General features: G+C 35.5%; 1 protein-coding gene and 3 non-coding genes across 4 annotated transcripts; 1 reads left to right on the forward strand and 3 right to left on the reverse strand.

The window, feature by feature from the left end:
* Positions 1-3,421: 3,421 nt before the first annotated feature.
* LOC111450073 lies at positions 3,422-3,583 on the reverse strand. Its single transcript, XR_002711762.1, has one exon. It is a non-coding gene; the product is annotated as a U1 spliceosomal RNA (small nuclear RNA).
* A 763-nt stretch (positions 3,584-4,346) lies between these two features.
* Positions 4,347-4,507, reverse strand: LOC111450063. Its single transcript, XR_002711753.1, has one exon. It is a non-coding gene; the product is annotated as a U1 spliceosomal RNA (small nuclear RNA).
* Positions 4,508-5,795: 1,288 nt separating this feature from the next.
* On the reverse strand, positions 5,796-5,956 carry LOC111450074. Its single transcript, XR_002711763.1, has one exon. It is a non-coding gene; the product is annotated as a U1 spliceosomal RNA (small nuclear RNA).
* A 517-nt stretch (positions 5,957-6,473) lies between these two features.
* LOC111449814 (integrin-linked protein kinase 1-like) lies at positions 6,474-12,621 on the forward strand. The gene is made up of 11 exons (XM_023089863.1): positions 6,474-7,020; positions 7,935-8,009; positions 8,470-8,586; positions 9,527-9,621; positions 10,048-10,168; positions 10,271-10,350; positions 11,205-11,264; positions 11,472-11,593; positions 11,682-11,767; positions 11,850-11,965; positions 12,100-12,621. Exons 1-11 carry the CDS (start codon positions 6,679-6,681, stop codon positions 12,224-12,226), a joined length of 1,341 nt encoding a protein of 446 aa, XP_022945631.1. The 5' UTR covers positions 6,474-6,678; the 3' UTR covers positions 12,227-12,621.
* Positions 12,622-13,369: the final 748 nt, after the last annotated feature.

A 13,369-nucleotide genomic window follows, 5' to 3' on the forward strand; every position in this document is an offset into this window, starting at 1 on the left:
GGGAGTAGTTTTTTTTTTTTTTTTTTGGGTACATTTTGCTCGGTGGATTTTGAATGGGTAAAAGAGCTGAACCTGAGTCAAAGTCATAGATACAGGAGGAAAAAGATAGAGGCCAGGCAGGAAAAAAAAGACTTAAATGGTATGATCCTTCCGTCACCCCAAAATGAAAGGAGCGATTTATTGAGATGCTTTCCGCAGTTATCCGCTCCAACAAAAGAGATGAGTTCTCGCTGGTTATAGAACTGAGAAGACCAACCAGCAAAAGTAAGACACATTAGTTCAATGAATACATTGCAGTGATAAAAGAATTGGTAGATAGGCCATAAAATCTAGATTCTAATCAAAGGGCAGCCCAGTTAATTAGTAGCTAGCAATGGATTTGATTGTGTTTTTCACTGTGACCCCCCGGGCCAAAAGAAGACAGAAGTAGAAGCCATTAATGGTGGAGTTAGCAATAATGATGTTTTAGACCTACGAAAAGGAATAAAAAATAATGATATGTGAACAGTCAAACACTGTGGCCCTCATGAATGACTTGAGCTGGCTCGTCTATTATACTTTCTGTCCATGCATTCAGAAATAGCTCAAAAAAAAAAAAAAAAAGAGAGAATCTGGTTGAATTAAAAAACGAGAGGGAATCAGTTGTTGGGTACTGTTTAGTAGACAAGACTCCATAAGAACAAACATAGCAAATTTAAGCCTTTGTTTCCTTCACGTTGCCCTACTCTTAATAGTTAATTACGGAGCTACAGAGGATGCTTCAATAATGCACTACTCTGCAATAGTATTCTAATACCACTGTTTGGAATTCCAATTAAATGTACATTGTAAACAGTATCTCCATGAATAATTTATTTGCCTATTCTAATATTCAAACATTGGACTATAGGTTGAGAGGTTCGATGATTTTTTTGGTGTAGAATAATATTGACTCATCATGGAAAGTCGGGGAGCTAAGAAGAGCCTTCCATTTGTTAATAATCATTAGAAGGCTGAAACTACAAAGGAATTCAGTATGATTTGTGCACCGCCAAGAGGCACTGTGTTGCATCAAAAGCCAAAAAAAAGACAAAAAAGGAGCTGTCTTATCTTCAAAATCCTAGTGGTCCGCAATAGCTACGCTCACCGATAATAGATATTGTCCGTTTTAACCCGTTATGTATCGTTATCAATTTCACGATTTTATAACGCGTCTACTAAGAAGAGATTTTCACACCCCTTATAAGAAATGTTTCATTCCCCTCTCCCGTGGATATGGGATTTCATATTATCCTTTCTCATCCAAAGGCTCCAAAGAAGGGAACATGTTGCGCAACGGCAAAGGACTTTTCCCCTGCCGCCAACGAAACTACCATCAAGCATCTCTGAAAGCCAGTTATCAATCTTCTTAAACAGGCAGAAAACAACCCCAAACTACTTAAACAACCCGAAACAAAGAGAAAGAAACCAGAAACACAACATTACAAGGTAACCATAATAGCATGTTAAGTGCACCACACAGCCAGCTTTCATATGCAATTCTAACATAAGACATGTAGACAAGCAACAACCTGGTTTTCCTGATACAAGTTTCTTTCTGCGTGTGAGAAAAGAAGAGGAAGGGTGTAACAAACGTTTGAGGCTCATAATGTAATAGCTCAAGCCCACCGCTAGCAAATATTGTCCTCTTTGGGCTTTTCCTTTCGAGCTTTCCCTTAAAGTTTTTAAAACATGTCTGTTAGGAAGAGTTTTCCACACCCTTATAAAGAATGTTTTGTTCCGCTCTCCAATCGACGTGGGATCTCACAATCCACCCCTTTCGAAATTCAGCGTCCTCGCTAACACTTGCTCCTCTCTCCAATAGTTCCACACCTTAGTTTGCTTGTCCAACTGTATGAGAGAGATAAGTTGAAGGGGGTGATACTCGATGAACAACTACTTAACACTGTCATCGATGCCTCTCCCAGCAGAAGCAGGAATTGCACAAACTAAGATGGCAAACTAATGAAACAGGCTATCAAACTCAAGCACGCATTAAAGAAGCTAAGATAATAGGTTTGTTTTCAAAGATGGACCTTTCCTTCCAAAATACAACCGTTGATCGTTTATTTATTGCAGAATGCAGATATTGTTGATACCCCAAAAGAAGGCAGTTAATAAGAACACAAACACCACATCACACAAAACAGACCCTCAATTCCAAAAGAAAAATGCAAACCGATGCCTACCGCTGGTCTCACTTCCACATTCTTTTCTACAAAAAAGCTGGGTAAAAGGGGGAATAGTACACATAAAAGAAAAAAAGAGATGGGATTCAATCAATCACACAACCAACCAAGTATTACACTAAATGAGCTCTTGCTTTCCTAGTCATTTCTTCGTCCTTAGTTTCTACTGTACAAATTCCACAATTCCATAATTCTTCAAGGAGAATATCGATGAAGAAATTTGTTGTTGATAAAACTGAGTTCAGAAAATGTCCCTCTCGGTCTCAAATCCCACCATACAATGAAATAGTAAAACAACTGCCTGAGTAAATTCTTGATTACCTGAAAGTTGCAATTAGCAGAGGGTATTGATCTTTCTAGGTTGAAATCACTTGTCTGTTTAGTCTTTCCTAAAGCAACCAAGCTTGGTAAGCCGGTTGTTTCCTCCGTATAGAATATTGCAGAATTTATTCCCACAGACGTCAGAAGTACAGAGACTACCATTGCCGCAGAAGTAAAATTTAAAGCCTGGGCAACGGTACGCTAGATAATAAACATGCCGATGGCAGAAAAGCAAGCAAGAATATTACCTTGCCTATGAGCAAAAACACTCAAGTTTCAGAGGACCAAAAAAGATATCCACAAGTATTTGTGTATACTTTTTCCGCAGTTACAAACACGAGACCGGTTTGCTCCGCAAATTTACCAGTCCAACGAACAATCAAATGCGCGCTACGAGCAATTCGCAATCGAAAGAAAAAATATACATCGAACTCCAGCAGTATACTCCTGGAGTTCAAACCTAGGGAATTTTCAAGTCCAAGAACAGAAATGCACTTCCGTGATGAAAAACAGCAAATGAAAATAAGGAAAAACGATCGAACAGAGTAACTGATGAACAAAAATGGTTAAGGAGGGAGTAGAATCTCAAACCTTCCGCAGATTCTGTAAGAAACCGGCATGAATCGTATGCAACCTCACTCAGTAGAAGACGATGAATAACTAACCCGTAACTTATAATTCGCGTTCGGATGGTGGTTGACTAAAACTCAAAATATTCACTTCCCTCAATTCCCGGGAACAGCTGTTATAAACAAGAAAAAGCGCGCGAGGGATTTAAAACTTCACCACTATAACGAAACTACTAGTAGGTGTTATAATGAAATTAAAATTGACATTAATAAATTATTAAAATTAAAAAACAGAACATGAGAACATGTTCTATAACTGATATTAGAGGGGCCGCGCGTACGCAGGCCCCCACTGCCACAAATTGTGACGTAGGCTCTGCCACTTTGGGCAGACCTTAGACGGGCACCCCTCCGAAGTGCAATGGAGGTCACCAACCTAGGCCATGAGTCTTGCTGATCGCCCATTGACCCCGTCCAGGTAAGTATGTTTCAAAGGCGCTAGTTCCTTCCTTTATATACTGCATCTAATCTCTTCCCATCTCCGTGTTTTTCGATGTGGGACAAATTTAGTGTAGCTTCTAAGTGAAAATGGGCTCTTGGACTTTTTCTTTATTATGGGCCGAAGTTGAATCTAGAGACATTTTCAGCTACGTTTATTTAAAATAAAGGAAAAACAACAAAAATAGCTAAATAAACAGTGGTTTTGTTAAATGTCCATTAGTTTATGATTTTAAAATATCCTATTTGTCCTCCTAATAATTCTTTACATTTTCTAATTCGAAACTCAAACTAATATTTCTATTTAAAAATTTTAAATTTGATAATTTAAAATTTAATATTCAAAGATTATTGATTTCAAAATTATGCGTTAATAATTAATTATAAATAAAATATTAGATTTTTAAAAAATTGTAAAGAAGTACTAATACTAAATATCTAGTGTTTGTGGAGTGTAAATTTTACCTAACGCTAGTAATAATGATACATTAAATAAAATTATTTTATTTTTAAATAATTATATTGTTAGTGTCCGTTATTTTGATAATGTAGGTTCATTCTAATTTTGCTTAGCTACATAAAAGAAACCAAAACTCCTGGGTGAACCATGTAATTTAGTATAAGATTAAAGGAAAATATAGAATATCTAAATACTAATTAATCAAAGGTTAAAATAATTATGTGAAAATCATATACTATAAATTATTTGTAACGTACAACCGTGATTCGGAAAGCACGTAAAACTATTGTTGGAGGGGCCGCGCGGACGCAGGCCCCACTACCACAAATTATGACGTAGGCTCCGCCACTTTGGGCAGACCTTAGACGGGCACCCCTCCTAAGTGCAATGGAGGCCACCAACCTAGGCCATGGGCCTTATTGATCGCCCATTGACCCCGTCCAGGTAAGTATGTTTCAACGGCCCTAGTTCCTTTCTTTATATACTGCATCTAACCTCTTTCGACCTCTGTGTTTTCGATGTGGGACAGATTTAGTGTAGCTTATGGGCTTTTGAACTTTTTCATGGGCCGAAGGTTTGAATCCATAGACATTTTCAGCTACATTTATTTAAAGGAAAAACAAAAATAGCTACATAAATAGTGGTTCCATTGAAAATTGTGTGTTAATACTTAATTATAACTAAAATATTAAAAATTTACAGAATTATAAATAATACTAATTATCCTTGAACAAAATGAGATTTGAACCTAACGTAACCATATATATTAAGGTGGAATGTAAATTTTATCAGGATATGGAGGAATATTTAAACTTTTTTTTTACTATCTGACAAAGTATAATGCTAGTAATAATGACACATTAAATATAATTATTTTCTTTTAAAAGTCTAATTTTAAATTATTTCCATCTATTATTATTATTTTTAAGTATAATGGAATTGTTTAGGCGGTAATTGTCTATTTTTGAGAGAGTAATTAGTATTTCATTCACTATTATTCACTCACTATTATATGTTTATATTGTTTGGTTTATATTTATGTGAGATTATTATATTTATAGTTTATAGAATAAGATAGTGAGATGACCCACTAGAGTCTAGGGCATTAAATTGACTATGAGATGATATTAAATATATTTTCAAACTTTATTTCCATTTGTCATCAATTATCGACCTAATAAATAAATTTTAATAGTATTTAACTTAAATTTTTATATACCTTCTAGTCAGAGATTCGTGGTTTGTGTTCTTTGTTATTGGCGCCCTCCCAACTATAATAGCAAAATTATTATTAAAAACGATGACTTTTTTTTCTAAAATCGATGACATTTGACTTTTTTTTATTAAATCTAAAAAAATCTAAAATCTATGACATTTTGTGATGCACGGGATCATTGGATATTTATGAGTTACATGACTCATGCTTATCTCCGAAGATCCGCCATATATTAGAAAATTTTAAAATTGTTAACTTACCGATTTATTTTACATATTAATAAATTCATATACATATTATATTATTTATATGATTTATTTTACAAATAAAATAGCTTTTTGATTTTACTTTTTTGTATATTTTAACCATAATCGTAAAAATTCAAACGTACTAAACATTTTTTGTTATCGTACCTCAATTATTTGGCAAAATGAAATAAATTTAGCTTTAAATATTTAATATTCTGCAAAAATTTACCGTGCATCGTATAACTCACGGAGTTATAAGTCTTCCACTGGAATTGGGGAGGGGCCGCGCGAACGCAGGCCCCACTAGCACAAATTATGATGTAGGCTCTGCCACTTTGGGCAGACCTTAGACGGGCACCCCTCCGAAGTGCAATGGAGGTCACCAACCTAGGCCATGAGCATAATTGATCGCCCATTGACCCCATCCAGGTAAGTATATTTGAACGTCCCTAGTCCCTTCCTTTATATACTGCATCTAACCTCTTCCCATTTCCGTGTTTCCGATGTGGGACAAATTTAGTGTAGCTTAAAATGGGCTCTTGTACTTTCTCCTTGTGATGAGCCGAAGGATGATTTTTCAGTTATTAAATTATATTTCTTTAATAATTTTAAAATATTATATTTGTCCTCCTAATAGTTCTTTACATTTTCTAATTTAAAATTCAATTAAATAAATATAAAGTTCAAACTTTGAGATTTACGCCAAGTTATTTGAAAGGTGGAGAATAGATAAATACAACTTACAATTATAATTATTAAAAAAAAAAAAAAAAAACCTTACAATTAATTTTTATTTTTTTTTATATTTTGTTGGGTTTTAATTGTATGGAAAAAATGAAACTAAATTCAGTTGGTGTCATAAAATCTCGAAGTTTTACCCTTTTGGGATGAAGATGAATATGTAGAATTGAAAAAGGTAAAATCCTTAGCCTTTTCCACTTGTTCAGATTCGGATGTGAGTTTGTTCCCAATTGGGCATTTCTTTCTTGACTTTCCCTCTCAAGCTCACATGATCTTAAATTATAATTAAGTAATTTTGAAATCCATAACCCAAAAATATCCGGAGTCGCATTCAATCCGATTGAAGTGCAAGTCAAGGAAGAGTTTCGAGTTCTTTCCCTCCTTTCGATCCGATCTTGAAGATCCCGAAATTCTGATCATGAGCTTACCTTCCGGGAGTGCCGCCGGTTTGCCAACGCCGGGGAATTCAGGAGGTAAGGGAAACTCCTCGTCGTCGTCATTGGCATCGGGGACGAGCAAGGAGAAGCAGAAAGAGAAAGCGAGAGTTAGTAGAACGTCGATGATATTGTGGCACGCTCACCAAAATGATCCTGCTGCTGTTCGCAAGCTTCTGGAGGAGGATCAGTCCCTTGTCCATGCTAGAGATTACGACAACCGCACCCCTCTCCATGTTGCATCGCTTCATGGCTGGATCGACGTTGCCAAGTGTTTGATTGAACACGGCGCTGATGTTAATGCCCAAGATCGCTGGAAGAATACTGTAAGTTTTATCCGGAAATTTTTCTTTATAGGAACTTTACTCTTTGTTCATACGATGGTTCGATTACTATTTGACGTTTCTTTCCTTTTACATACACTCCTTCCATATTTGGGTTTGATTCGAGTTCTCTTGATAATTATAGCTGCACGTTTGAATTTCAAGCCAGTACGGTAATTCAGCCATATGTATAGTGGCGTTCCGTTTAGGCTAGCGGGCAATCCGCGGGATTTTTCATACAATACGCTGATATGAGCTTAGAGTTTATACGAGCCAAATTTCCCGGGAAAATTCCACAATCCTAAATGACCTTAAGCCACACTCCCCACCCCAATTGTTTCTTACATATACGCGTTCTTCGAGTTAAAAGAAATTTGTCTCTTCCGCACATGTGGGCATATGATTGAGTTTGTAAATGGAAAAAGAGTATATGCCACGGCCCAAAGGCTTTATGATTGTACTACTCTGGGAAAGATTTGCCTTACCCGGTTTATCTGAACTTCCTGCACTGCGTTTGATGTAATTTAAGTTTGGTCAACGCTGAAGGATGGATTTTATTTTGCAACTGATCCATTGTTGTAAAGTTGCTCATGCTCTTGAAGTGGAATTAAGCGGCTCTCTATTTATTGCTAGTCTAGATGAATGTTGTTTTCCTGACTCTATTGGTAAGAAAGACCTTACTTGAACAAGATCTGTTTTATAGGTTGCGTAACTGTGTCCTTGAGTTCTTGAGCTTACTTAAGAAATGTAATGCGTTCACAATGAGCTTGCTCTCATATTTACTAGTTATGTACTCTGTTTCTCTATTTTATCGTTGCTATGTGGGAATGTTTAAAGTTTTATTATTGAATGCAACATTCGCATAAATTACTTAGCATCACTACCCTCATACAAGGATCTTCTCCCCTCTATTACAGCCGCTAGCTGATGCAGAAGGAGCTAAAAAGCATGGCATGATTGAGTTATTAAAATCATATGGTGGCCTTTCCTATGTAAGTGAAGAGCTTCCCTTTTAGCTTTTTGTATTTATGTCGGGCTATATTCGTGCCAATTGGCCGTGTTAGCGTAATTTTTTTTTTATACTATTCATTCTTCTTTGCAATCAGACACCTCTTCTTACTTTCTATATTTTCCTGATTATTGTGAAAATTAGATGCTTCTGTTTACATCCGTTCTATGTTCAGTCATATCACATATTTTCTTGCATTTTCTGTGAATCTTCAATGTTATTGCTATCCTTTTATTCCATTTCTATATTTTATCTTAGATTCTCGTCTTAGTACTCTACATGTTTTTGAGCTGACTGGATTTGAAGATTAAAATATTTCATATTACTCGATGAATATTCTTCTTTTTTCTTCTTGATACGAAACTAGAGAAACTGAATATTCTTCATATCAGGTTTTTGTTTGTTACCTAATTTCTATCTAAGAATGATGATATATGTTGTAGGGCCAAAATGGAAGCCATTTTGAACCGAAGCCTGTTCCTCCTCCTCTGCCAAATAAATGTGACTGGGAAATTGATCCCTCTGAACTAGATTTTTCTAACTCAGCTATTATCGGCAAGGTAAAAATGATCTTTCTTCAAATTGCCAGCAAATAGGATTTTTTTTTTCACCATCCAAGAATTTGAAATCTTTCCTCATGATCATGGAACTAGAATGTTGTTTGTGTTATTACAGTTCCTGTATAAAAGAGTACATTGGTTACAAATTTATAATCTGAATCTATTTTGTTAGTTAACTGCATCAAGAAATGCAAGTACAGGTCTGAAGTGTGTTAATTGATTGAAAAAAATGAGAACTTTTAGCAAATTGAAACTGATGAATTCAAGGTTCGAGTTGTCTTGGAACAAAGAGCCTAAAAGATTCTTTCAGCCAGTTGGCCTTATATTGTTACCGAGAGGTTTATTTCCCCTGAACTTTTCCTTTTAATGGGTGTAAAAACTGATGCTTGCTTCAGTTTTTGTGGGACCTCTTCCATGATGTGAAGAAATCCTTATGGATAGTTATCAACTGAGTTTTTTTTTTTTTTTTCTCGAAGCTTTGGTGTGAGTGAAATGTTTGAATTTTCAAGGACATTTACTTGGATTTTTAGAGTTTCATGGACTTGATTTTGTATCATGCTTTGTATTGGTGTAGATGTATACACCTTTTTATGACTATAGTCTTTCTTCTTTGATTTCCAACAGAAAAGCTTTATTACAATACCCCTTTTGGTGTTTGGGAGTCTTTTAACTCCTTTTATTTCATTCATTGATGAAATTCATTTCACTTCTTGAAAAAAGAAAAACTCATGCTTGCCTTTTGGTTACAGAATTGGGGAAAATAACTGTCATCTTTAAATTTAATCGATTCCCCTCTCTGTATGATTTCTGAAATAACTTAATGTTAGGCCTTTCATCTTATTCTTTTATGTTTTGTTTTCGTGGTTTGAATGCTTTGTTCGTATGATTCTCAATACATTTAAGAGAGTAGTTTTCACTTAGGAATGTCTGTCTTTTGCAGGGGTCCTTCGGGGAAATTTTGAAGGCCTACTGGCGTGGAACCCCTGTAGCTGTCAAACGTATCCTTCCATCACTATCTGATGATAGACTTGTGATGTAAGATCCAATATCCATCTGATGGACCTGTACCCTATCTTATTGCGATTGCATGTGTCCCATTTGTTCTCCAACTTATAAAAAAAAAATATTGAAGGAAATAAATTCAGAAAATAACGACCATTTATAACGATATTTTTACTTCTAAATTTTATATGTATTCCTTAGACACAAAACATGCCAGTGAAATCTACGGAATTATAAATTTATTTATTTATTTCATTTTGCTTTTCCTTGCACCAGCAGCCTGGAATCTTATTTCAACTGGCGCAATATCCACCAGAACCCCCCAAAACTAATTTCTTATTTGTTTTCACGTAAATCTTTCGTCTTTTTTTCTTAAAAAAAAAGAATTGCAAGAACCATATAAATCTTTATTAAATCAATATGATTGGAGTTAATTATATGTTGGCTTTTCTCCTTCAGTCAGGATTTTCGACATGAGGTTAATCTCTTGGTGAAACTACGCCATCCGAACATAGTCCAATTTCTTGGAGCTGTCACTGAGAAGAAACCACTTATGTTAATCACTGAATACTTAAGAGGGGTAATTGATAGAGTTTCTTTTTATACTAATTCTGAAAATTTTCAGGTTTTCATTCTTTTCAAGTTGTAATTTACTCATGCTGTTTGACATTCTGTCCCTTAGGGTGATCTTCACCAGTACCTCAAGGATAAAGGTTCGCTCAGTCCTTCAACGGCCATCAATTTTGCACTGGACATTGCCAGGTATAATAATTTGATTACTTAAAAACTTTTATAAAAGAGAAATAAGATGCCTCGAAGATTGTTGGAAACAAAAGAGCAAATCTAGAGATTTTTAACGTTTAGCTCTAGACATTGCCAGATAAATCAATGTTGGGCTAGTTTGGCTCCTCACTGCCCGTAGAACAATGGAAGATCCTTCTCTCCATGATATATCGTTATTTCCTTTTAAACCTTGCTATTTCATTTGTGGGAAAATTCATCTAATTGTTCTTAAAGAAATGTATACATAATTATTTTAATGGCAAGAGACCTGATTCCTTGAAAATTTTACCAAGAAGAAATAAGATTCTTTGAAGATTGCTGGAAATAAAAGAGGAAATGAAAAGATTAAATTTTCTCTTATTTGAATTCTACTTCTGCCAGAATTGATCTTCTTACACTGCTTTTCCGTAAGTTGAGAAATAGGCTTCAATATCACGTGTGTGAACAAGGTCATTTGATTATAGGCTTCTATGTTAGTATGGGAATGAGTGTATCTAATCGATGTAAGAAATAGTTTCAATAGGCTTCAATACACTCATTCCCATAAGTTGAGAAATAGGCTTCTATGTTACTAATACGTGGCTGGTGTATAATCTATTTGTGAACAAGCTCATTTAATGATTGTTTTGAGTCATTTTACTGATTTTCGTGCTGGGTTTTTCCTTGATTAGGGTAGGCTATACTTCACAGTTTCTAAAATCACATTGTACTCAAACTCTAGAAATTAATGGTCATAAGGAAGTAATTGGTCTAACATTTAACTGAGTCCAGTATTTGCTCCCTCGGAAATTTACTAATCGTGCTAACCAGTTTGACAATGATTTCTGTTCCAGGGGAATGGCTTATCTCCACAATGAACCAAATGTTATAATTCACCGTGACCTGAAACCGAGGTGAGTTTGAGACTTTAATCAGCATGCGATTTCTCTCTCACTCCAGCAACTTTTTGCAAGGGATTAACTTTTTAAGACTTGAAATACCATATGATTTATGAGCTTTCTGCTGTCATTTTGCATTCACATTCTTTTGAACTCAGCGTAGATTGGATTGAGTTCGCTGTCATCTTCGTTTATAATTGGAAGAGTATTTTGAAATTCTAGGAACGTTCTGTTGGTTAATTCCGGAGCCGACCATCTAAAAGTTGGTGATTTTGGTCTAAGCAAACTCATCAAGGTTCAGAATTCACACGATGTTTACAAAATGACTGGCGAGACTGGGAGCTGTAAGTACATATCATACTGCTATTTTCAGTTTTATAAAACTCTTTAATGCTTAAATCTTCCTTTTCACATCGTGCACGTGGCGAAAAGACCGGTATATGGCACCTGAAGTATTTAAGCACAGAAAATACGATAAGAAGGTGGACGTGTTTTCTTTTGCAATGATATTATACGAGGTAATTGTTGCATTCGCAGTACAGAAGTATACTTTTATTGCAAGACTATATTTGACTCACAGCAATATTCCAACTGGTGCAGATGCTTGAGGGAGATCCACCACTGGCAAATTACGAGCCTTATGAAGCTGCCAAATATGTGGCCGAAGGTCATCGACCGATGTTCCGTTCGAAAGGATACCTTCCCGTTCTAAGAGAGTAAGTTGATCATTCCTGTTTCCCTTTCAATCTAATCATCAAGATTGCTTCTTCTCATATGAAAAACACGCCTTTTCGATCAATTTATGGAATAGCTTCTCATTTACTACCTCTTCTGGTTTGGTTCTTCCCAGTTTAACAGAAGAATGTTGGGCATCTGATATGAACAAGAGACCTTCTTTCTTGGAGATCCTCAAAAGACTTGAAAGGGTGAAGGAAAATCTTCCCACTGATCATTCCTGGAATTTGTTTAATGCATAACATTCAAAGTTGTGGTATGAAGATTGTTTGCAGTTCCTAACATTCAGCTTTCTTCTGCTGGATTATGCCCATGAAGTTGAAGCTTTTTTCTCCACTACCAAAGATTGTGAAAAAATAAGATCTTACGGCTGCTTTCACTCTGCTGTTCGAATGTTGATTTTGAACAGAGGCTGTGATTTTGATTGAAATTATACTGTGGAGGAATCTCCTCTTGAATCTGGCATTCTTCATTGCCTCATAGGATTTAATTTAATTGTTTCTTCTCATCTCTCAATTGTAATTTAGTTCGGGTTCTGTGAACTATTTTATCTTTTCATGTAAAAAATGGATTTAGTTGATTTTCCCTTGCAAGTGCAGTATATCAATGCCCGGCGCTTTTTGCCGGCGGGATGAACTAGGAAGTGCCTTTTCACCTTTTTATTTATTTTTTTAAGTTTAATTACTTAACTATTTTTTGTTTTTTAAATCCAAATTTTATTTTAAATAATTGTATTATTACTATCCATTATTTTTATATTTATGGATAATGGGTTTTTTACTCTATATTGATCCATGCTCTTGCTCCTGCTCATTTCACTCGATATATGTTTATATAGCAACACAAAAACATTGTTATTTTCAAAATTAAACACGATTAGATATTCTTATAAATAGTTCTCAACATTGATTTGTATCGATTTAGTTTTAAAAGGTCTCATCCCCTAAAATAGCCGATGTGGGACTTTTCATCATCTAACACTATGGGACTTTTCATCATTCAACACCTCCCTCTTAATCCAACATTTGAGGATTTACCAATCTGCACACGACTAAGTTTAGGGTATAGCTCTGTTATTGTCTACTTATAAGCTCTCATGGCTTTACTTTGTGCTTCCCTGCTTCCCAAAAGGCCTATATATTGTCCCTTTTGAGCATAAGCTCTATATATTGTCCGCTTCCCAAAAGGCCTAGATATTGTCCAATGGCTTTACTTTGGGCTTCCCAAAAGGCCTATATATTGTCTACTTTGAGCATAAGCTCTCATGGCTTTACTTTGGGCTTCCCCAAAAGGCCAAAGACCTCATATCAATGCTTCCCAAAAGGTCTAGATATTGTCCATTGAGTATAGGCTCTCATGGTTTTAATTTGGGCTTCCCCAAAAGG

This window comes from Cucurbita moschata, unplaced genomic scaffold (assembly GCF_002738365.1).
Source record: "Cucurbita moschata cultivar Rifu unplaced genomic scaffold, Cmos_1.0 Cmo_Scf00011, whole genome shotgun sequence".
NCBI lineage: Eukaryota > Viridiplantae > Streptophyta > Magnoliopsida > Cucurbitales > Cucurbitaceae > Cucurbita > Cucurbita moschata.

What these genes read in the sequence shown, in the direction of transcription:
- LOC111449814 (XM_023089863.1), top strand. Translation starts at nt 6,679, where the DNA reads ATGAGCTTACCTTCCGGGAGTGCCGCCGGTTTGCCAACGCCGGGGAAT. An exon ending in AAGATCGCTGGAAGAATACT is followed by an intron (nt 7,021 to 7,934) that starts GTAAGTTTTATC and finishes CCTCTATTACAG; the next exon opens with CCGCTAGCTGATGCAGAAGG. An exon ending in CATATGGTGGCCTTTCCTAT is followed by an intron (nt 8,010 to 8,469) that starts GTAAGTGAAGAG and finishes TATATGTTGTAG; the next exon opens with GGCCAAAATGGAAGCCATTT.